The following is a 24,010-nucleotide window of genomic DNA, read 5'->3' on the forward strand; positions in this document are numbered from 1 at the left end:
CCTCCTCCAGGAATCCCCCTGACTGCCCGACTGTGAGGTTCCTATCCTGTAAAGAGGCCCCCTTTGGGGAAGGCAGCAGGCCCAATGAGAAACACAGACAGGTGCGGCCCCTTGTCCAGTTGACAAACATGTGGGAGCCCTGGGCTGAGTGAACCAGCCACCCATGGGCCCCATGCTCCCCAGAGAAGGGGTGCAGCACTGGGTACCTCTAGGAAGGCTGTACCCCTTGGCCCTGGACAGGGAGTGGGAAAAGCTGGTGAGCACATGACCCCGGCAGGTCTCCTGGTCTCCTGGCCTTAGTGCTCTTGTCTGCCCGGTGCCAGTGGCTGGTCCTGGGCTAGACCTCAACCTTCCGCCCTGCCTGCCAATCCCCTGCCCTCCTGGGAGCAGCAGTAGGGAGGGGGAGAGTGCCCAGGTTCTGGGGGCAACCTTTTCCTCTTCTGTGGGGCAGGGGCAAAGGTAACAGGAGTCAGAATGAGGGGGGTCTCACGGGCAGAGTACTCAGTACCTAGCCAGCCTCCGCATGTGACAGTTGTGGTGATTATCTGCCATCAGCTGGGTGGGCCCAGCTTTCTGGACAGGCATCCAGGTGTCCTGTTTGCAAAGGTCTTCCCATTAGCCCCTGGGCCCTGCTAACTTCCTATTTCTTGTGAATATGGGGTGGGGGGCAGGCACCAAATGCAGGCAGGCAAGAATGTTAAAAGAATACACTTGAGACCCCAGAGACAGCTCTAGTGCTGTATGACTTTGAGCCTCCCTGGAAATGGGGGGCCCCTGGGATCCCGTGAACATATCCCAAAGAACAGAAGGCTCAGCCTCCATTTCCATGGCTGGAATGGGCAGGGCTGACCTCGCTCCCTTCTGACTGTTCCAGGCGGGGATGGGGCTTGGGGGTTCGCTCAGCCCGCGAAGGGGCCTTCTTCCTGGGCCTCCAGCAGGGGCGCCCTGAAGAGGCCACGGCCGGGGGAGGAGAGGCCCAGAGGGGCAACGCCTGGGGGCTGCTGCGGGGGGGAGCCGGCACAGGCCGCTGGCTTCTACGCCACCCCTCCCCGCGATTTCCAGCCATATCTGAGCCCCAGGGAGGAGGACCCGAAGTCCCCCACTCTCCACTTGGGGCTGCAGCCACCGGAGGTGCCGAACCCCAGGGATGCCGCTTCCACCACAGTCTAGGGCAGAAGCCTCCCCCTGGCGGAGCCGGCTCCAAAGCCCAAATCGGGTCCAAGGCAATGTGGGGCGTCAAGGCCTCGGGCTCCCTGACCCGGCCCTCACTGACCCCATCCCGCGGGCCGAGGAGGGTGGCCGCAGAGCCCAGAGGTTCTGGGCGGGACCGAGGCCCTGGAGGCGGAGTTACCGAGTGGGGGGCGGAGTCATGGTTGGTGGAGGTCGGAGCCGTGGCTTTGGGGCGTGGTCTGGGCGGGGCTTCGGTGCCCAGGAACCGAACCAGGTCAGGTCAGGCTGGGGGACAGAGCTGCAGCTGCGCCGGGGGGGCGGGTCCAGAGAGGTCTGGAGCCCGGCCGGACGCGGGGCGGCGGGATGCCTTGGGTCGCCGAGTCTGAGCCGGGTCTGGGGACAAAGCTGCAGGGCCGAAGGAGTAGTCGAGGAGGCCACCCAGGGCCAGGGGCGGGTTCAGCTCTCTGGGGGCGGGGCCAGCAGGCGGGGCGGGGCCATTGCGGCGAGAAAGCAGGGCCAGTCCAGGGGCGGGCCAGGGCGGCGGGGCGGGGCGGGGCCAGGGCCGCGAGGTAACAAGATACGCCCGGGGGCGGGCCAACTCTGTGCAGGCGGGGCGAGGCCGCGGTGCTGAGGGCGGGGCCAGCGGTGGGGGCGGGCCCGGAGGCGCGGCGCAGTGACGCGGACGCCCAGCCCGCACGCCCCGAGCGCCCGGGCCGAGGCCGCCCGGTTCGCCGCGCGCTGCCCGCAGGTCCCATTGAGAAGAGCCGAACGGCGGCGGCGGCGTCTGCGCGGAGGCGGGAGGAGCCGGCAGCAGCCCGCCGCCCTCCGGCCCCGGCGGTCCGCGCGGCCGCACAGCAGGGCCGAGCCTCCGGCCTCCGCAGCGGCGCCGGGCCGGACGCGGCGGGCTGGGGGCGCGGGCCGGGGCGGCCGCGGAGCCCAGGGGCCGGGGGCATGAGCCGCCCCGCGGCCCCGCCGCGCCCCCGCCGCCCGCCGCCGCCCGCCAGGGGCTAGAGGCGGCCGCCACGAGGGCGCGCGGCGCCGGAGACATGTCCAGGAGGAAACAGAGCAACCCCCGGCAGATCAAGCGTGAGTCAAACTTTGCCCGCCGGCCCCGACCCCCGCCGGTCCGCTCCCGGTCCGCCCCGCTCTGCCCGCGGCGCCCGCGACCTTCACCCCGCGCCGCGCCCCCCGCGCTGTGTGCCAAGCGCGCCGTAATCTAATCTCCGCTGGCGGGCCGGTCCCCCGCGTCTCGGCACCGGCACCGGGGGTCCCGCCTAGTGGGGGTGTCCGCCCAGAGGGCCGGAACGGGGTTGCTGGGGGCGCGGCCACCTCGCGGCCCGCCCCTCCCCCGCATCCCCCGAGATGGTGCGGCGATAAGGCGGCCCGATCTGGGCTCAGATAAAGTTTAAAATATTCCATTCTGCAAGTCCCATCCTGATAAGATCGCTCTGTCGGGACGGGCTGAAATTGTGATCTTATCTCGCGCGGTTGACTCTCCCAGGCTTTGTATCTAGAGGGAGAAAGAGAGAGACCTGGGAGGGAGATGGGGCACCCGGGGCGCATGGAAGTGCACGGCCAAGTGGCGGAGACCCGCCGGCGCCCACCCCCAATCCCGCTGGCTTGCAGAGCCGCCTGGCTTGGGGGGGGGCGGGGTGGAGGTGTAGCTACCGCAGCCCACGCGCTGGGCTCCAGCCCTGTCTCTGGGTCTCGAACTCGAGCCTTCCCTGCCCGGGGACAGCCTCCTGGAGGTCCTCGCCTCCCTGTGTCCCAGCCAGGACTGCAGGGGCGCTGTGCGCTGGGTGGCTTGCGGTCACACACACCCTCTAGCCGAGGGGCTGCTCCTAGTCGGGGAGGGGTCTCCTGGGACTCAGTACTGGGCCAGGGTCGCTTCCGCACGCGTCCAAGTGTCTCACCTGTCTGGCCCGCAGACCACTGCCCCGGTTGGGGGAGGGGGGACAGGCAGCTGCTGTGTCCACACTGATGATGCCCCCCCCCCGAGATAAGAGCACCCCGTACTCTTGGGGCCACTGGGCTGCCTGAGCAGGGAGAGAGAGGGCAGTGCACAGGAAGCACGGCTCCCCACCCCACGCCAATAACAACTTCGCGCCTCTGCTGCCAGGGCCAGAGTGCGGGGCCACATCTCCCCGGCCAGACCAGCAGGTCGCTGGGGCTGCCCAGGAGGCGAAGAGGAGGGCCAGACCACTGCCCAGCCCCATGTTCCCCCGCACTGCTTCTTCTGTCCACATGACCATTGCCACCAGAACCCTGTGTGCATGCTCCTGGGGGAGTGTCTACTCCCGAGGTCCCAGAGAGGGGGAAGGCAAGCATGAATCCGGGTTCCCGTAACCCGACTCCTCAATGTGCAAGCGGGACCTGTTTTCCGAAAGTCGCCTTCTATCAAGTCAACTCAAGTATTAAAACCACCCACAGGTCCCGATCTGCGCTGGTTCTCTGGTTTCTTTTTCCCCTCCTCCCCTGTGCGCCTCTGTTCGGTCTGTTCTCGTGTGTGCGTGTGTATGTGTTTCAGAGTGATGAGAAATGCAGATAGCGCGGGCAGGGAGATCGCAGGTTGGGAGCCGATCGCCAGAGCCGATAAGGCCCAGAGCGGAGCGAGCGCCCGGGCTCAGCTGGGTCGACCGAGCGCTGCGTGTTGGGGACAGGGACCAAAGCGGGCGCGAGGGCGAGCCCCCGCTGTCCACGTTCAGCGCGCCCGGGAAGCGGGCTGGGGAGAGAGCCGGCCCTGGGAGGCGGGGCCGGGGCACCCTCCCTTCAGCCCGCGGCCCCGGGCGCCTCCTCCCCCTGGCAGATCTTGGCGCGTTAAGATGCGAGCGCTGATTGTCACCAAGCGGCGGCGCCCGCACGCCCGCCCTCTGCCCGCGGCTGTGCGTAGGGCCCTGGCGGCTGTGTGCCCGCCGCGCTGGCCTCACCTGCGACCAGGCCGCGGGTGTGGAGGGGAGGGGCCCGAGCGCTTGGGGCTGCCGCCCCCCCGGGCCCCCACCAAAGCCGGGGCGCAGCTGCCCGCGCCTCTGTGCGCCTTTTGTTCCGCGCAGAGATAGATGTGCCGCGCTGATAAGGTGCACAACCGATGGCGGCGGCGATAGGCGCTCCCATTTATTAACTTCAAAAGTGGGAGCGGGGGAGGGCGAGGCGGGAGCGCAGCCTTGGCCGGCCAGATGGCTGCGACGATAGGCCGGGCCGCGCTGGCGGGGAGCGCGGGGCGGAGCGCAGCTCGGGACCCCCGGCGCCCTGGCCCGCCGAGGTTTCCTCCCGCCCGGGTCGATGTGAACTCAGATAAGCGCCGGGCCGGTCGGCCGGATGGCGATCTCCCAAAGCGATAAGAGCCCTTATCTATGGCCACCAGGCCCCGCCGGGTCCGAAGCAACAACAGCGCGGGGGCGTCGCGGCTGGGGCGAGTGGGGGGCCTCCGACCCGCCGGGGAGGGGGGGCTGGAGGGGCGTGCGTGCCTGGGTCCGTTTGGGCGAGTTTTCATCCCAAACACACTTCATTGCCAGGAAGTTGATCCTCCCCCTGCGGGTGGTACAGCCCGTCAAAATGAAAGAAAACTGACTTTGCACCGGCCCGGCGCGGGGAGGAGGGGAGGGAGGACACCCAGCCCTGATCCCTGTGAGATGGTGTGAGACAGCCAGAGTCAGGGTTGTCACCTCCAGAAGGAGAGAGGGCGTTTTCCCCCTTGAACCAAGTTGGGGGTTGGTGTTCTTCCTGGCAGGCGCCAAGTGTAACCTGCTCGGAGTTTTCTTGAAAAAAGAATCAAAGTGGCTTCTGCTGCCGAGCTGAGGTTGGGGGGAACACAGTGTGCTGGCATCTTTTTGAGCAGGTCCCCCAAATCAGAAGGGAAGGTCTGCTCAGACCTGCCTCGATTCACTCAGCAGGTCTTCACTGAGCACTTGCTGAATGCAAGTACTGGGTCACAGCCACTGCCGGGGAGCCAGGGGAGGGGTGAGCTGACCAGGGGCCGGCTGAGAGCACTGCGGAAAACGGGGAGGTGGGGGCGGGTGGGGGCAGATGGGGCGCTGCCTGCAAGGGGGGACCTCCAGCGGGGGTCAGGAAGAGGCCGGCTGTTGGGGGTGCCTCTAGGGACAGTGGGCTAGCCTCAGTTTCCAACTCTGGACAGTGGGGACAGGAACAAGCCCCCGGGTCAGACTAGGGGTGCTGAGGGGACCACAGAGCCCTTTTGCAGTGAGAGGCCCCTGGGGACCATGGCTCCAGATACCAAGTGGAGATCGAGGCCAGCCAGGCAAGGGGCTCCCGGAAGAAGCCCCAGCCCTAACAGCTGCTCCGTTGCAGATGGAGGTGTTTTTCACACGTTCTCCGAGCTTGATTAAGCAAATTATTGGTGGCCACAGGATGACTCATTCACTCCGAGCTTTAAGACACCGGCCCGCTCTCCCCAGCAGCCGGACGCCCACCTGGAGGCTGGCAGTGCTTCCTGGTGAGGGCCGGTTCCGCAGAGAGAGTGGGTTGGGCCGGAAGGGGGGCGAGGTGGTCTCTCAGTTTTTGTGAACTTGAGAGGATTATCTGCACAGAGCGATACACCTGCCCCTGCCAGGTGTGGGAGGCTCCTGGGAATCTGCCTGATTCCCAGGGGTCACCTTGCAGTACCCACCACCCCACCGTGATGGCAGAGAAGCAAGGAAAGATGGGGCCTCGGCAACCCGGCCGCCCGTAACTCGAGCCCCGTGAGCAGGTGGCTGTGCCTTGTGCAGCCTCAGTTTCCCCTCTCTGGAAATCAGGTGTGATCTTGCCTACCCCCCGGGGGTGGACGGGCGCCGTGGCTGCCCTCAGCTGGCCTCCGCCCCCTCCTCAGAGCCCTGGGGGCATGGGAGCCAGGGACCAGCGCCTTAGAGACGCAGAGACGGACTCCCAGCCCCCATTCCCCGAACCTGGCCTTGAGCAGAGCTCTGGTGGGCAGCAGCTGGGCCCCGAGCTCTCGGGCCCTGAGGCTGGGCCTTCACGCTGGTTTTCCTGCATTCCTGGGCCTGAGGGAAGACAGACGGCTGGCTCGTTTGCTCGTTAGATAGTAATAACGATATCTATAGTAGCTAATACTCACGGGGCTTACTCCGTGCCAGGCCACGTGTTATCTTAAGGCAGGTCCTGTTCTTACCGTTTACATCTTGGGGAAACCGAAGCACAGAGAAGTTAAGTTTCTCACCCAAGAAAATGACAGCCAGAGTTGGAAGGCAGGCAGTCTGGCCCCGCTGTGAACATCACACTACTTTCCCACAGTCTCTTGCCTTTGTCTGCCTCTGGGCTTCCCCGGCCTCAGTCTCCACGCCTGTGAAATGGGCCTCTGGGAGCAGAGGTGCCCAGGGGTCCCCAGCCCTGCCCTTGCCGAGTCTCCTGTGACCTCCTTCCTGAAATGTTTCTGCGCAGGGTGGGGGGGGGTGGGGTCCCAGGAGGCTTCATCCAGCCCTGCCAGGGCCCTGAGCCCCAGTCTCATCCCGCCCACCTCGCCAGCCCCTCCCCAGAGGTCACTGGGAGCCCAGCATGGCACCAGCACCGCCAGGGATTTAAATGGGTCAGTTGGGGAAGAAAGGAGGAGGGAACACGATGCCATTAATTGTACCCCTTATCTCCTGTTTCTATGCCAACCAGACGTTCCTGGGGCTTGCCGGGCTCGGGAATAACACTCCGGGCGGACTATCTGCCATCGACAGGCCCTCTCCTGGAGGCAGCTGTTGCGTCGCCGGCCACCGTCGCCAACCCTGTAGCCCCGGGCCCGGGTGCCTGGCTGGGCTCCTGCCACCGGCCCCCATACCCTTGGGTCTTCCTGGCGCTGCCCCATGGCCCCTGTCCCCATTTCACAGACGGGGAGACTGAGGCCGCCGTCACACGTTCGCTCTCTGGACCTCGCCTGCTGTTCCCTACCCAGGCAGGGGGGGCCTGGACCGAGAGGGTTGCAGGAGAGGGGCAGCAACACCTGCAGAGTCTGCCCCTGTGCCTCCATGTCCTCGGCTTTGGCAGCAGGAGGCGGATGGCCCCGTGGGTAAGGGCTCAGCCGCCTTCAGGCTGCAGTGCATGTGTGCCTGTGAGGGGGGGAGAGCAGGCTCCCGTCAGGGCTGCCCCCTCACCAGGGCCTGGCTTCAAGCCGAGACTTGGAGGACTTCTCTCTGGCTTCTCTCAACCCCTTCCAGCCTCAGTGCCTTTGCCTCAGTTTCCCCATCTGCAGCATGGGGACGCTGGCGCTGCTGGTCCCTGAGCACAGCTGTGAGCGCAGACGGGGACACGCGTCTTCTCGGGCAGCTGCCGGCGTCCCCATCCTCCTCCTCCTCCTCCACAGTATCTTTGTGGTCCATCGGTCAAGTTAGATCTGTGGTTTCCAGCTTATCTGTGATGGACAAATCCCTTTTCCCAGGCTGTCCCCAGAGAGTAAAACACATGCAAGGACCCTGCTAGGAAGCGGGCCCCGCAACCTACCCCCTCCCGTCACTCCGCTTCGTGGCTGGCCTTCGCCTCCAGCCACTCCAGCTGCGACTCGCCACGCAGGTGCCCGGGCTGTGCAAACTGCGCGCGTTGCTTGCCCTCTCCGGGCTGCGGTTTCCTCGCCAGAGGGGAAGGGCTGCACTGGGGAGTTGTCAGCGATGCTCCTCGGTCACCCCCCCCCACCCCCCACCTCCCCGCCTGAGCTCTGGATGGGTTTGGACCAAGCCAACCCAGAGTTGAGGGGCCGTGGGGTCAGGCAGCCCAGGGAGAGGACCCCAGGGCCTCCTGTGTCCCTGTGTCCCTTTCACAGAGGAGGAGCTGGAGGCCTGGAAAGGGGCGGCGGCCCGCCGAGGGTCCCCAGGCAGCGTCAGTGTGGGCGGCCCCTCTCTGCCTCGGTTTGCCCACTGGTTCAATGGGCATATCCCAGTCCAGTGCCCCATTTTGCAAATGAGGTTTTGAAGACATCAGGAGGCCGGGACTGGAGTCCTGCCTCCAGGCAAAGAGGCGATGAGGGCGGTCTGGGTCTGAGAGAGGCCTGCCCTCCCCCGGCCCACCCCCGACCCCCCAACTGTCAACTCCAGCACCACAGCCCACAGCTGAGTGGCCTCAGGGAGCGTCTCCTGTTTTCTCATCTGTAGAGCGGGGGTGAGCCGTGACTCGGCATCTACCCCAGAGGCTGCGCGCGGCGCTCACGCAGGGCTGGGACGCAGGAGGTGATGAGCAGGGCAGCGCACACCTGGGATCCCAGGTGAGACGGGGGCTGGGCTGTTGGTTGACGGCTGGCGTGTTGCTGCCACCCACCCCAGCTGGCCCTGGGACCACTGGGCGGGCTGAGGACAGGGCCCGTTCCCTCCGGGCCCCCGGGATTCCATCCCCACCCGGTGCCCCACAGTAGGGAGGGGGAGCTCTGAGATCCAGGCCCGCACCGTCCTCCGAGGGCTCCGGGCTGCAGGCCAGCCCTTGTCTCCGGGGCGGGAAGGCCACCGCAGCGGGGGGCTGCCACGTGGCCTCGCTTCCTGGCCTTGCTGTGACCCTGTGGGCAGGTGGCCTCTCTCCTGCCTCGGTTTCTGCTTTTGAAGCAGAAGCTTAATAAGAGCACCTCCCCCCTGGGGCCTGTATGTGGGGTCCGTGAGATTCCCAGATACAAGCTGTAAAGTGCAGTCCCGCAGCCACGCCCTTGGTGGACGTGGCAGCCATGCGAGCTGCTGGTTGCACGTCTGACGTTTTGCCAGGAGCCCCAAGGGCTGGACGCTTCGCACACAGGCCTGCCTCCCACCCTCCTCCCCGTCACGTGTTAGTTTTTGAAGAGGGAGGGAGTCGTGGGCCGGGTGCCCTGACTGCACCTCAGGCGGGGCGGGCCCAGGCCCCATCAGCCCCTTTCCTGCCCAAGGGTCTTACCTGCTGTTACGGTTATCATCGTTATTCACTGACCCATTTTACAGGCAAGAAAACTGAGGCCCCGGGAGACAGTAACATGCTCAAGAACTTGCGATCCAGGAGCGAGCTGGCTCTGTGGACCCCAGAGGAGGGCCGAGGTTTCTCTGGGCAGTGCCCATTCAGCCCCCCAGTCACCTGTCCTGCCTTCCTGAGTCATCCTGTGTCCTCCCAGGGCCTCTTGGGCCCAGCTCCTCCCCGCCTCCCCTCCCTCCTCCCTCCCTCCAGTCTCCTGTTTGGGAGAAGGCAGCGCCCGCTGGGGCAGGAATGTGGTGGCTGACCTTGGGCCAGAGCTGGGGCACAGATAGGCAGGCCCCTCCCCTCTACCTCCTGTCCCTCGATCTGCCTCCCCTGGGCCTGCCGGCTGTGGAGCCCTGTTTTCCTCTCCCGTAGAAGAGGTGATGGGGCACTGGTGTGCTGCTTCCGTGAGCCCCGGCATGGTGCAAACTTGGCCCTGGCCCCAGTGCTCCTGGTCCCCACGGTCCCCACCCCAGGGCTGGAGTGGAGTGGGGACAGAGACCCAGCCAGTCAGCCTCAGAGCCTACCCCCTGTGAGCACCTCGCCGGCATCCCCTCCTGTGATTCTCCATACACCCACTGAGGTTGGGGTTCTCAAACCGTTTTGCACCCCAAAAAGAGGATCAGAGAGGGTGCGTGGTTGCACCAGGGTCACACAGCATTCGAACGATGTGGAGATGGGATCGATGGGGTGGTCTGTACAACCCTGTGCCAGCTCCCAGGCACCCCCAGAACTGGCGGGTGGGCTCCTTCCTGGGAGGAGGGGGCTCTGCAGTTGGGTGGCTGCCGGAGCTTCTCTGCGATGGAGCTCTTAGGCTCTGCCGGGAGGCTCACCTTGCCTTCCTGAGCCTCGGTCTCCACCTCTGCAGGATGGGGATATCTTGGGGACACCGGGCTGGGTGCAAGTCAGTTGGCCCCCTGAGTCTTGGTTCCCCTACAAAGTATAACTGTGATGCTGAGCTCGCAGGCAGCGAGGCTGGTGAGACCTGACAGCAGAGGTCCAGCCTGGGCCAGAGCCGCTTCGTCGTCTATTTTTTGTCAAAGTTAAAATGAAGAGGAAGGGGGGGGCACCTCTCCCCTCCCCCATCTCCCTTGCGCTGCTTCCTGCCGTTCCTCTTGATGTCTCACTTCAAGCCCTCCAGCTTTCCCGATCTGCCCTGGCCGCTTGCACCTGCCACAGCCTCCTGCCTTCATTTCCCTTTTCTCCACCCTGCAAGTCAGACCCAGGGAGCGGGAGGGCAAGGGGCCACAGGGCCAGGGGTCTCGGCTCCTGCCTGCGGTGGGCAGCAGGGAAGAGCTGCTGGAGAGCCCTCCACTAGAACCCTGGGCCCATCCTGCACTGCTGGACTCTCAGCCCCCAGGGAGGGCTTGGTGGGCCTGGGGCAGCCCCTGTCTGCTCTTCGGGCTGCTCTGGCATCGGGCACCCGGCCCCTTGCAACAGGAGAGAAGGCTGAGGCTTCCCCCATCTGACCCGAGTTTACTGGGGCCCCAAGCTCATCCCGAGACCAACCCCAGCTCATGGTCATCGGTCGTTAGAGCAGGCGTTAGCTGAGCATTTACTAAGCCCCTGCTGGGTGCCCAGCACTTACAGCCGTGAGCTCACGTCCTCCCCTCACAGCCTTTGAGGGGGGCTCAGCAGGTAGCCCGGTGCGCAGAGGGGAAATGGAGGCTTAGAGGGTTTAAAGGTCAGACCCGGGACCTCGGCTCGAGCTCCCCGCCCTGGAGCGAGGGGAGGATGGCGACAGTTGTCGTGTCCAGGGCCAGAGCCCTCCCCGCCGGGCTTGGTGCCGCCACGTTTACGTGCAGGAAACTGAGGCCTTCCTGCGGCTCCAGACGGCATCCAGCGCTGGTCTCCTTGCTGGCTGTGTGGCCTCGGGCAAGTCCCTTCCCCTCTTGGGCCGAAGTGGCCGCTGCCCAGCCTTCCAGCTGCAGGAGAGAGACCAGAGCCGCAGCTTAACCGGCACGCGGAGTCCAGGCCCGCCTGGGGCGGTTCCTGGTCACGTGGGACCCCTAGGCAGCAGGGGAGGGTGGTCCTCGGCTGAGACTCTTCCTCCGCACCTCAGCTTCAGTGCTCCCAGGGAGCGAGTGGATTTGGAGGCCCTTTCCTCTGGATGGGCAGATGTGTTCTGTTTATGGCCCTGGGTGCCCCATCCCCTGGGGCATCCCATGCCCGGGCCATGAGGGCAGGCAGGAAGCCCCAGCATATTAGGGCCGCACTGAGCGGACCCCAAGCCTCAGGTCAGGACCTGCGGGGGCAGAGCCCACCAGGATGTCCCCACCCTACTGGTTTTGTTGCTGATGTTTCCCCCTCCTGGGGCTTGGGGCCTGGAAGAGGTTTCCAGCAGAGGTGATAGGGGACCCTGCGGGCCACAGGGCAGGAGGGCAGGCTGCCCATGCCCTGGTCCCCCCACCATGCCCCCACACCACCCACCCTTTCCGCTTCATGGGCCTGGCACGGCTCGGGAGGGCCTGGGACCACCCCAGCCCCACTGAGGCCCAGAGGCGGCCTCCTGCCTCGGTTTCCCCGCCTGCACAATATGCACACACCCAGCTCCGCCAAAACCAGACATTTTCCCGGAGAGCCCGCCCCCCCCCCTCACTGCAGTGGTCTTGATGGTCAGTGGGCACCCAGGCCCCCATGGGCACCGGCCAGGTCCTCCTCTCCATCCTGGCTTTGCCCGCCGGGGCCTGGTCCGCCCGAACTGTCTCCCAGTCCAGGCCTCTGGCAGGCGCAGGTTTCAGCTCCCGTGATAACTCGGAAAGTTGAACTGGCCCCATTACCGAGCCGAGATGGTTGGCGAGATACGGCCTTGATAATGGGGGAGATACGGCGTCTCCGTGGCCAATGGCCCAGCCTCTCCACCCATTAACATTCCCCACCAGCGATCCCTCGCGCTATCTCCTCCATTTCCACTCCTCCCGCAGATAAGAATGGAAATTCTGACTTCATAGCTCACTGATTAAAGTGTCTGGATTTCTTGATAATACACAGATAAATTATGTTTTTGAAAAAGAAGGTAGGGAGGAGGGTGGGCCGGGTGGGGGCCGTCTCTCCGGCCTGTCCTGTCCCCCCGGGCCGGCCGTCAACCTTGGCACGTCCAGCCTGCACCTCCCAGGCCTCTGCACAAAGACAGTGTCCACGGGCCGGGCTGGGGAGGGCAGGTAGAGGCCTCTGCTGGGGAAGGCCGCAGCAGCAGCAGCAGGAGCCGTGTTGGAGGGAATGAGGGCCAAGGGCTGAGCCCTCGTGGGAGATTTAAACCTCACCAGCTTCTCACCGGAGCTGGGTGTCTGGACCCGGCTGCCTTGCCTCTATGTCCTGGGACATATCTCCGGGCCTCGGTGTCCTCATGTGTCAAAAGGGCCCAGGCTTGGGTCTCTCCTCTCTCTCCCTTACCCCTAGAACAGGCAGTGCCTGGCTATACACAGTAGGCGCCTGGTGAATGTCAAGGAACCCGGTGGAGCCCCACTTGCCAGTTGGTTGGAGAAAGGGAGGGGCCCCCGGCTCTCTCTCCCCGCCCGGCCCCCAGCCTCCCTGCCTTCGGAGGACCGCGCGGCCGCCACGTGTGACGGCTGGCGCGCTGATGGGGCTGAGGTGCCATATCCGCGTCTGTGGGTGAAGCTGCCCCCTTCAGCTGATCCGAGATCCGGCGCTGATGGTGCGATGAGTGCGATTAGGGCCACCGTGGGGCTGATCCTCCCCGCTGACAGGTGCAGCAGCCATGGGGGAGGGGATGCCACAGAGGGGGAGCTAGGCATCCTCGCCCTCGACGCACGCAGAAAGCCCGGCAGAGGAGCTGCCTGGGGCTCCCGGCAGGCGCAGGGCCGCTGGCCATTTTCCCTGCTTTCTGCATTTATTTTTTTAAGCACCTCTTGAGAAACGAGATTCTCTGTGGTCCCAGAGACAGGAGGCCTGACTGGACAGTCAGTGACATTTCTGGGTGGCTCTGGGACTCCACACTTAAAATCCGAATGGAGCCATCGTTAGCTGGTAGCTCCCTTCCCTGAGCGCTTGCTATATGCCAGGCCTGGGCATGACCTGCGTTATCCTTTAGAGTCCTCCCAGCATCCTGGGAGGGGCACCTCTGACCTCATTTCTCCTCGGAGGACTCAAGGCTCAGAGAGGTTGAGCAACCCACCCAAGGTCACACAGCATGGGAGGAAGCAGTAGAGACCTGACTTAGAGGCCTGGTCAAGGTCTGGGTCTCCGTCTTGGCTGCAGGCTCTGGGGATGTTGGCGGCCATGAGCTCCCACCTGCCTTAAGAGGACTGCCCTCTCTGTTTTGGGGAAAAATGCCCAGGCACAGAGAGGGTGATTGACTGCTCAGAGCCACACAGCCCTGTCCAAGAGCGATGGATGATGGGGCGGCTGCTCCCGCTTGCATCTGGAGGTCATTTCATCTGTCCTCAGAAAATGGGCCCCTTTGGTGAGAAAGTTGGTTTCTTTCTTTGGGGTTTTATTTTCTTTCAGGATTCTAAAGGAAGTCAGCTATTTCCAGTAAAATGGGTGCATATATGGCGGAGGGGGACCAGCACAGGGTGGGGTGACTGGGTTTGAATCCTGCAGCCTGGGCAGGGTGCCTGGGCAAGTGACTTACAGTTTCCTCACCTGTGCAGTGCGTGTGACCGCACTTCCGGCCTCCTCGGCCTTTGAGGGAGGAGTCGGGAGAGAAGCAGGGAGAGCATCCTGGGACACGTGCTTTGGGGACACGGGGTTCTCTCAGGGCACCTGCGGGGGTGCCTGCTGCACCTCCTCCTCGAATCTCGCCAGCGTTCTTCTTTTTTTTTTGCGGTACGCGGGCCTCTCACTGCTGTGGCCCCACCTGTCGCGGAGCACAGGCTCTGGACGCACAGGCTCAGCGGCCACGGCTCACGGGCCCAGCCGCTCCGCGGCACGTGGGATCTTCCCGGACCGGGGCACGAACCCATGTCCCCTGCATCGGCAGGCGGACTCTCAACCACTGCGCCACCAGGGAAGCCCTCACCAGCATTCTTCCTGGGCTGTTTGTGGCAAATGGCTCCGGGTTGCAGAGGCCCAGGCCCCTGTGCTCTCACACAGTGACCTGGGTGGTTCTGGAACATCTGTCCTGTGGCTCTGGGAGCCCTCCCCTTGGACCCTCTGCTTTCACCAGAGCCAGAGAGAGTGCAGAGGGAGGCTAGGGGGTCCAGCCTGCCCCCATCGCTGTGGCTCACAGGCACTTCCCTGTTCTGAGCCTCGGTTTCCACATCTGTAAAACGGGGCTGAAGACACTAAGAGCTGCCCCACAGGCGCCGGGCTGGGAGTCAGCGGCCCCTCTGGTCGTCTCCCCTGGGGCCTCCCTGTCCCCGCCCAGCCGTGCCCTCCCGGGGCGCACAGGACTTCTCAGGGAAGGAGCTCAGTACCCGCTCTGCCTGCCGACCACCACCCTCAAGGCCAGGGAGGCCCAGGTTCAAATCCCGGGCCCCGCACAGCCTTGCCGTGTCACTGCTCTGGGCCTCCTTGCCCTCGTCCTAAAACGGGAGTCAGCCCTCCTCAGGGCCCTTTTGCGGGGCTGATGAGAGGGATCTGGGTTCTCTCTCGGGGGGGTGGATGCTCCCCTGCCGCCGCTGCCCTGTCACCCCTCTCAGTGGTGACACCGTTCCTCGGGACCCCTGCCCTTTCCAGCCAGGAGCTCCGGGCCTGGGCACTGGATGTGTTAGACACAGAGGGAGGGAGCCTGAGAGGGAGGCCCCTCGGCTCGGTCCCGGGCGTGGGGGTGGGCTGGGGGGTGTGTTCCGCCCTCCCCCCGAACCAGAAAGAAAGAAAAGGGAACTGCGATAAAGAGCAGATAGGCCTGGTGGTGGAGAGCCCTATCGCTGTTATCTATCTGCCTGCCTCTCCGAGCCGTTCTGTTGTTTCCTCTTATCTCACCCACCAAAATGCCAGGAACAAAGCCTGTGCACACGCGCTCACACACACTCACACACCCGCGAGCCCACCGCCCTGCAACTCAGAGCCGCGAAAATGGTGCCACTAGCTCTAAGGTGAAAGCCGGGGGACCGGGTTCTCGTAAAATCATCATCAATGTCGCCAGCACTTTGCAAAGGAAGCGGAAAAATAGCCCTCCCTGAAACGAGGCAGCGAAAAATAAGAAGTGGCCCTACAGGCCCTCCCTGGAGGGAAGGCCCCAGGTTTGGGGTGGGCAGCCAGGACTGGAGGCGAGCTCCCAGCTGTGCTGCCACGTCCTGGCTGTGTGACCTTGTGTCAGTATCTTTCCCGCTCTGAGTCATTCATAGTGGCGGGGAGAGGGTAGGATTTAAGGAAGTGCCTGCACTCTAACCAGAGTTCTCCCCGAGCAGCAGATGGCCCTTTATGACCCAGACCTGGGGCTAAGATGGGTCACCCTGAGCCTGGCACCCCTAGAACCCACCCCCCCAGAACCTGGTCCTCTCACAGAGCCCCTTAGCCCTCAGGCTTCCGGGAATGGCCCAGCACAGCCAGTCTCCCTGAGAGCCAGCCCAGGGCCCTCGGAGCCCAGTGCCACACCCCCATCCCACCCAGCATGGTCTCCCCAGTGTCGAGCCCCCCCACGCCCCACCCCCACAGCCAGGGAACCCAGGGCCTAACCTGTGTGTCCTCAGCCAATGGAAACGGGCATGCAAATGAGCAGGAGTGAGGCCCAGGGATTGGCTAAGCACTGTGCGGGGGGCGGGCCTCCTCAGAGTGGGCGGGGCCTCCCGCAGGGGAGCCCTTAATGTGGGGAGACGCTGTCCTGGGCGGGACCTTACCCCAGTGATGGAAAACTGGGCGCAGGGAGATGGACAGGCGGGCCTTTGGATGACCTCCTGGTGACCTGCAGAGCCCAGACCCCCACAGCCTGAGTTGGGGGGCCAGGACTTGGGCATTCCTGAGATGAGTGGGCCAGCTCCCCCTCCCACCCCACGTGTCTGGGGCACCTCCAGCCCCTGTGTGTGCTGTCCCCTCTCCCTCTGCTCTCCCCACGGGGACTTGCATCTGGACCCTCCCTCTGCCTGGCCCCGCGTAGCAGCAGGCTGGGGGCGGGGGCCTCGGCACCACCGTAAGGAGTCACGGTCCAGCCCGTTTGCCGAACCCCTCGCTGTCTTTACAAGGGGAGGGTCTGGCCTGTCTGCCTCCAGGGTTTCTGTGTGCTCCCTGGGCCTGTGTCCCCATCCACACAGTGAGGGCTCACACAGGACGTTCTCCGGGGCATCCTCCTCTATCTGTGGCTGTGGTGTACTCTGGAAACGGGGTCCTCCACAGCTCCCATTTTAGAAATTTGTATGACAAGAGACCACGTCCATAGGAAGCGTTCAAGAAACTTTGGGGGATTCTCACACTGTTCAAAAGCACTCTGCACCCCTGGGATGTCTTGTTGGCAAGATGGGGCCCAGAGTCCAGCCAGAGACCCCCCCAGCTCCCACGGCACCCCCAGGGCTCTGTGACCTGAAACCCAGCCACAGGCGTGGGCGTTTTTCAAAAATGCATAAGTGGAAAATAGCAGAGGGGTGAGGAGGGAAGGAGTTTGGGCTGAGATCAAGGGGAAAGCAACGGGGAGGGGGCCATCAGACCAGAACCAGACCGCCACTGTGTGACCACGGCGGGGCAGCTCTGCCTTCCCTAGGACGGCGCAGGGCATACAGCAGGTCCTCCATAAATACTCCCTCGACTGGGTTCTAAATCTGCTCCCCACCCTGGGCCTCGTCCCAGGGGAGCAAAGCAAACCCAAGGAACAGAGGGAACTGGAAGAAAAACAGCCCCTGCAAGGGAGTGCCGTCGTGGGTCACGGGCAGAGCCGAGGCTTGCTGCCTCGGGGCTGGCTGCCTGGGAACAGGGGTGGACAGGAGACTAGGCAGAGGCCGACGGCGTGTGGGGGGGAAGAGCGTTCCTGGCAAGAGCCCTAACGGGGAGAGAGGCGTGACGGCTGGGGAGAGAGGACAGCAGCTGGCACGGGCCTGGTGCTCGGTCTGGGCTCACTGAGTATTCCGGGATGGGGGGATGGGCGGGCGGAGGCGCAGGGCTGCAGGGCTTGGAGCCGGGCCAGGGAAGCCTTGGCCACCTCCGTGGGAGACCAGCAGAGCCGGGCCATGACCGGCTGCAGAGGTGTGCCTGGGGCCGTTCACGGGACCGGCCAGCTCATCTGATTTCTCTCGTGGACACGCTCCCCGGCATCTCCAGCCCCGCTCCGTGGACGCAGGACCAGACCCCGGCAAGCCCTGGCCTGTCTCTGCACTCAGCAGCGGCCTGGGGCAGATGCGTCGCTGTGGAGGGCTGTGTGTCTCTGAATCCCTAAGGAAGGGAACAGGCACTCAGGGAGCACCTGCTGTGTGCTCCGCGGCACTGGGTGGCAGACTCGTGTGTGTGTGTGTGTGTGTGTGTGTGTGCGTGCGCGCGCACGTGGTAAAATACAGATAACACAGAACTTACCATTTGAAGTGTGTACCTTAGTGGCAATAAGTGCATATTCATGAGGCTGTGCAACCATCAACACTATCCATTTCCAGAAATCGTCCGTCTTCCCAACAGAAGCTCTGTCCCCATTGAACACTGACCCCCTCTTCCTGCCAGCCCCGGGCAACCTCTCTTCCACTTTTGTCTATGAATTTGAAGCTGATGTTTTAACTCCCAATGTTTCAGTTGAGGAAACGGGCTCAGGGCGGTGAGGGGCCTGCCGGTGGGATTTAAGCCCAGGTGCTCCGCCGTCCCCAGCTTCCTGGACACTGTGGCTCTGGGCCCCATGGAGATGAGGGATGCACTGGGCCAGGAGGTCTGGGGTCCGGCCCTGCACAGCCACCAACTCCCCGTAGGCCCAGGAAGCACCTCGGGACCTCAGTTTCCCCGTCTGTGCAGTGGGAGCAGAGTAGATCGGCTGCCTATGACCTAGGCGCACCCAGCAGGGAAACGAGCCCAAAGGACCCTGCTTTTTCCTTCCTTGCTGCACGCCATCCCCGGGGCACTGGAGAGACACCTGGGCTAGTGTGGCCCCAAGTCTGGACACTAGAGTCTCCCAGGCCCGGTGTACATCCCGCTCCTGATCTGCACAGCATCAGGAGGGCCTGCCTGGAGGAAGAGGAGCTAGCCACCCCCCAGGGCCGTGGCACCAAGGTGTGAAGGAAACCCAAGCCCAAGTGGGCACGGGGGTCCCCGTGACGAGAGGACCCTCTCACGGGGGCCCTAGTGTGGGACCCGGGGCAGTCGTGCCCGAGGGCTGGGTCTGCAGACGAGCCCGGGCAGGCCTGCCCTCCTAGTACCTGGCCACGGGCCCCGAGGGGCTGCAGCCCCAGGGGTGAGAGCTGAGGAGGGCTCGGCGCCTGGCCCATCCCCCTCGGGGTCTCCCGCCCCACCTATCAGATGGCAGGGCCCTGTCACACCGGGGCCCCGTCCCATTCCAGGAGGCCGTCTGCCTCTGCCCATGTGACAGCAGGCCACGCGGGACGGCTCCATGAGCTGCGGCCCCACTCCCATCTGTCAGTCCTTATCGGCCCCATCTGGAGAGAACCACTCCAGAGCCTGCGGCCCCCGTTCTCAGGCTCCACTCCCGTCTCCTCCTCCCCGGGCCTCCTTCCCACTCACGGCTCTATGCTGTGGCCTCGGCCACCCTGCCACGTGCCATGGCCTTGACCACCACTCCCACCCCACACTGTGGCGTCGCCCCTCCCCCTCCCCACCAGTCACACGTGGGGTCTCCGCCACATGCTCCAAGCGTGTTCTTGACAACCGCCTCGGCCCACAAGTGGCCTCGGGCCCTCCCCGCCCCACCCAGGCCACGTGGTCTGCACCCCTCCCCCGAGGAGCATTCGTAATCGGTTCTCCAGAGTGAAACAATCTCGTGTAATCTATCAGCGGCTATCGGGCCCATCGGAGGGCCGGGAGTGGCCAGGCCCGGAGATGGCGCCAACCTCTAGCGTTGATAAAGTTTCCGAGTTCAGCAGTGATGAATGTTGAGTAAGTGCAGGCCGCCGATAGGATGTGGACTTGGCAGCCCCGCGGCTCCGGCTGAAACCAATCTCTCCCCTATCGGCCGGGCTGGGCTTTCTGGGCTTTCTCAGGCCCCGCTCTTTCTTCCCGCCTCCTCTGCTCCCCTTTCTCTCCGCCTTGCCCGCCTGGGCCCCTGTCCCCAGGGACCGAGGTGGGGGACCAGCCCGCTGGCCCTAGCCCGAGAGACGGGACAGGCTCTGGGCAGGGGAGGATGCGGAGCCAGACCAAGGAGGTGGCAGAGAACGGGGGACTGCCTGGAGGCGGCGGCCGGGCCTCAGCAGCTGCACGCGGGGGTCCTTCCTGCAATCCAGCATCCACATTCTGCTGCTTAGTTTCCCACGGTGCCGAGAATAAACCCCGGCCGGCTGCTCCGGCTTCTCTGCCTCTCTCTCGGCCTCGGTGCTCTCTCCTCAGCCGCAGCACCCAAACCCACCAAACTCTTTCCCGATTCCGGGACTTTGCGCTGGCACTTCCCTCTGTCTAGGGTTCCCCTTTCCCAGTCACAGCTTAAATGTCGCCTCCTCCGAGGAGCCCTCAGTGACCACTCCCACACCCACCCACCATTCTTTATCCTGTACCCATCCTGGCCCTTCATGATATCCAAGGTGTGTGGTCACCTCCCACCCAGACTGTTCACCCCCATCTGGACCTGTTTGCTCACGGCTGACCCAGCACATGGAAGGCCTGGTGGAAGGAATCACGGTGCTCCTGGGAAGGACCCCCATCCGGGGGCATCTTTATCTCCTGCAAAGCCCTTCCCTGTCCACACTGACAACGGCTCTATGAGGTCGGTGGGTTGATACCCATTTCCCATATGGGTAAACTGAGGCCTGGGCAGGTGCCCCGGGCACAGAGCCATATGCCCCAGAGCCCAGCGCAGTCTCGGTTCTGCTTGGTCCTGAAGAGCCCTGTGGCCCAAGGTCCTGCTCTCTGAGGGGGGCTGCTCCTTGCCCCATTTTCCCTCTTTGCGCTGTGGAGCCCATTTCCCCACAGGCTGGTGCTGATGCAGGTCCTGGCAGAGCTTCATAAACTGTCGAGGGCTGTGCACCCATGTCTCGGGGTCTGAGCCAGAGGGAGCCATAGCTCCTGGAGGGAGGGGCCCTGGTGCCAGCTGCTTCACACCCCTGCTGATCCCCTACAACAGCCAGGGGAGATGGACATACCCCCCCCCCGTTGCCTCAGGGAACAGTCAGAGGGGGCAGACAGCAGTCACACAGACCAGGGAAGGGGGCTGCCCACAGGGGAGGGAGGCCTTCTCCGAGGCTGAGGCTGTGTGTGGCGCAGAGCCAGGAAGGGACACTGAGGCTCAGTGAGGGGAGAGGAGGCTTGGAAGCCACACAGACCTGGGTCCAAATGTCCCCCGAGCAGGCCCCCACCTCTGCAAACAGGGACGGTGGGTTTGGGGGTGCAGGGCTCGGGAGGGGAGAGCAGGTGGCAGCTTGTCGCTCCCCTAGCTGTCAGGCCTTGGGCAGGTTTCTTTACCTCTCTGTGCCTCGGTTTCCCCACCTGGACAATGGAGCGACGCTAAGTCAGTGTCGTTTACAAGGCTCAGAAGTCCCCTGTGGGTGAGTCCAGAGCCCTGCCTGCTGCACAGGCTCCCCGAGCGCTTGTGCTGCTACCGTCGTCATGGTCCTGGGATGGCGGCGTTACTCCTGCCTGGGACAGGCCCGGCGCTGCCCGCGGTCCCTCCTGCCCTGTGCGGCCTCGAGGGCTGATGCGCGCCGGGGACGCGGGCGTGGCCCTGGGGCGGGGCACTTAAGCCCCCCAAGTTCGCCCGTCGGTTGCAGGCTGGCCACAGGAGGAAGTGGGGGTGGCTGGGGTTAGCATGCGGTGCAGACCTCCCGGTGTCAGCGCCCCATCTCCCCGCATCCTGTGGAGCCCCCATCCTCACCCAGGCCTCAGAGCCCCAGGCAGGGCTGGCCGGCTTATCTTCCGCCAGTGGGGGCAGGTGGCCCGCTCGGGGTCCCCTGGGCTGAGTCCCTGGTCACAGCCCCCCAACAAGCAGGCTCAGCCCCCAGGCTCCCCTCTGGGGCCATGCCAGACTCCCCAGCCGCCACCACTGTGGCCCCGAGTGGCCCCCAGCCACGCCCGGCTCCGAGCCCACCGGTTCCCCTCCCCAGCCTGTCCCACAGTCACCCGAGTTCCCGGAGCACCTACTGTGCACCAGAGCCGGGGATGCCCCGGTTCCTGGGTACAGAGACGGAGAAGGCCGTGATGGAGTAAGCGTGCAGCGAGAAGGCGGGCGGTTCGGGGCCAGGACAGTTCAGGCCAGGACGGCCTCCCCAGAGCCCGGGGAGGGCAGGCACTGGCGTGGGTCGGGGTGGGCCGTGGCCCCCGGTCAGGGCTTCAGAGACAGAGAACCGAGGTGCACGTGAGCCAAGGAGGAGTTCTGGGCGGGTATCACCAGGAAGCCAAGTGCAGCAGGGGAGACGGGTGTAGACGGTCACTCAGGCAGCAGTGAGCCTTCAGAATCTGTGCTGACGGCCCCAAGGGCAGGAGCTGGAGGAGCTGACTGGCCATGGCCCGGGCAGGGAGGCCTGGGGGAAGAGAGGGCCACCCCAGGCCGTGGGGTGCCTGAGGCCCTGGGCGGGGTCGTCCTAGCTCAGCAGCTACACAGGAGGACAGCAGGGCTCCTGTTTCTGGGCCCGGGGACTTGGGGACAGCAGAGCCCCCAGGAGCCCGCTTGCTGGCCTCACCCCTGCACCCACCCACCGTCTCCCTGGCACCCAGGTCCCCCTTCCACACCCTTGCAGCCCAGGTGCCAGACCTCCCGTGAGGAAGTCAGAGCACAGGTGAGAACAGTAGGGGTCTGGGGGAGGGACAGGGAAGCCAGGACAGTGCACGGCCAAGCAGGGGTGCCAGGTGCTGGGTTAGCCGGGGGGTGGAGAAGTGACTGGGAAAGGCGGTCTAAGATCCTGACTGACCCCTGCGAAGCTTTGGAGAGAAGCGGGTGGCGATTTGGGCTGCTGAAGTGTCTGTTTGTTGAGCCTGGGCTGCAGGGGCCCTGGGTTTTGTTTGGGTTACCTAGGACTGTCCTGCTCATCTTTCAGTGAACGTGCCTCCAAAAGATGCATAACACTTAAAAGGATGAATTTTATTGTATGCAAATGATATCTCTCTGTGATATCTTAATACGTTAAAAGCTGAAGTAGGTGGCAGGCTCTTGTTCCTTAGAGCACGGGGCCTCCGCTGGCCGCTCTGAGCACCCAAGTGCTTCCTCGATGCAGAGGGCTCTCCTTGCCCTCCCACGGCCCAGAGCGTGTTGTGACAGCGGCTGGCCACTCTCCTCGGCCTGGCTTACTCGGGACGGCGTGCCACCAGCACCTCCCGGTCGCGGCCTGCGTGCACGTGGGGCTGGGAGGCTGCGCGCATCAGGTCCAGCTCACAGCCTGGCAGCAAAGGCAGGCGAACCCACGGTGGCTCAGCCACAGCCGTGTCGGGGGCCTGCCCAGCCAAGGCGGGGACCAAACCTGAGAGGCCGAGGGTCTGGGCTCACGTCTGTTCCTCCGGAAGGAGAAGTGAGCCCCCTGCTGCAGGGTGCGCCCCAGCACCACCCGGCTGACCCTCGGCGGGGAGTCAACCCTCGGCGGGGAGTCAGGCCGCCCCCACGCCGCCCTCCCGTCTCCTCCGGCCCAAGGCCGTGCCCGCCACCGGGTATCGGGGAGGGGGGCGGGGCCAGCGTGGGAGGGGGGCGGGACCCAGGCCCCCATCGCGCACGGCGGTCCGGACCCTCGCCCTCCCCTCCGCGGGGCCGGCTGCCCGCTCGAATAAGCCAAGATTATCTCGCCAACATCCTCTTTGTGGTCGTCCTGGTTGTCAGCAGGAACTGATCCTGGGTTGACGAGGGCCGCTGGCGGGTCACGGTGGAGGCCTGTGGGCCCCTCCCGGCCTGAGCTGCCCGAGGACGAGGGCCCCCTCCGCGCTCCCGGGGGGTCCCGCATCTCGTCCTTGCGGCCACGGGTGCACCTTTATTGTAGGGTACAGCCCGCTAGGGGCGACGCTGGCAGCGCCTTCCGTGGAGTGGGCTGCGGGGCGGGGTCTCCCTCCGTCCTCCTGCTGGGCACTGGGGGAGGGCAACAGAGCATCGGAGCAACACTCCAGGGGCCAGTTGCGAACAAATGTAAGGCTCCAGGGCCGACCCGGGGATGGGGAGAGAGTTCACGGAGGCCTCCCCGGCCAGGGGGGGCTGTCCTGCAAGAGGGACAGTGTGGGCTGAGGGCCCGTGGCTGGAGGGGCGTGGCCGCGGAAGCAGTTTGGCTGTCGTCCAGGGCGGGAGTGGGGAGGAGCTAGGAGCCGACGGCCCTGTGCTAATGGGCCTGGACCCCCTGCCAGAGCGCCCGGAGAGCAGCGGGCAGCTTCCAGCCACGTTTGGGGGCTGGACATGAGGTGGACCCACCGAGGGTGCCCGGCATCCGTGCTGGGCCTTGGTACCCCGGTGGGAGGGTGGGCATGAGAGGACCCACAGGCGCCCAGGGGCCTCCCCCCACGATGCCTGCTCCCCTGTGCTGTGCGAGCTTCTCAGGGACCCGCCTTCCTTCTAAGCGTTGGCAGAAGTTTTCAGAAGTCCTGGTTAAATGGGACCCTTCCTAGGCCCTGGTGACCTTCCCTGGGGGCCGAGAACCTGCCGCTGTCTGCCCGCCTCCCCCCTTTGCGCCTTTCCTGCCAGCCCTGGGCTCTGAGGTGTGGGACACCCTGCCCTTCACCGGAGCCCCGCACGCTGGGCTCCGCCTGCGCCCCCGTCCCTGCTGCGGGCTCCCCTTCTCGCTCGCTTGTCTCCATGCAGCTCAGCCTGGAAATCAGCCCAGCTCCTTGTTAGAACTGGGGGTAAGGAACAAGTCACATGGTCCCGAGGGGCTGGGGCCGCCTCTGTGCTCGGGGCCTCTGTTTCCTCGTCCTCCAGCACCAGCTGGACCAGAGCCCGTCCTGGCTGGAGGGGCCCAAGCCCCCGGGACACGGCGCAGCCGCCCTCGGGGAGAACCGGGCCGTCCCCACC

The 24,010-nt window shown here is 64.9% G+C and overlaps 1 protein-coding gene across 1 annotated transcript in view; it reads left to right on the forward strand.

Annotated features, from left to right (window-relative positions):
• Window positions 1-2,181: 2,181 nt before the first annotated feature.
• ZFPM1 (zinc finger protein, FOG family member 1) overlaps window positions 2,182-24,010 on the forward strand; it is a 69,301-nt gene continuing 47,472 nt past the window's right edge. Inside the window, exon 1 of the mRNA XM_059045894.2 lies at window positions 2,182-2,256. Coding sequence (XP_058901877.1) covers window positions 2,217-2,256 — 40 coding nt within the window. The 5' untranslated portion in view covers window positions 2,182-2,216. The remainder of the gene's footprint in view (window positions 2,257-24,010) is intronic.

Source organism: Kogia breviceps, chromosome 18, assembly GCF_026419965.1.
Source record: "Kogia breviceps isolate mKogBre1 chromosome 18, mKogBre1 haplotype 1, whole genome shotgun sequence".
Lineage (NCBI taxonomy): Eukaryota > Metazoa > Chordata > Mammalia > Artiodactyla > Physeteridae > Kogia > Kogia breviceps.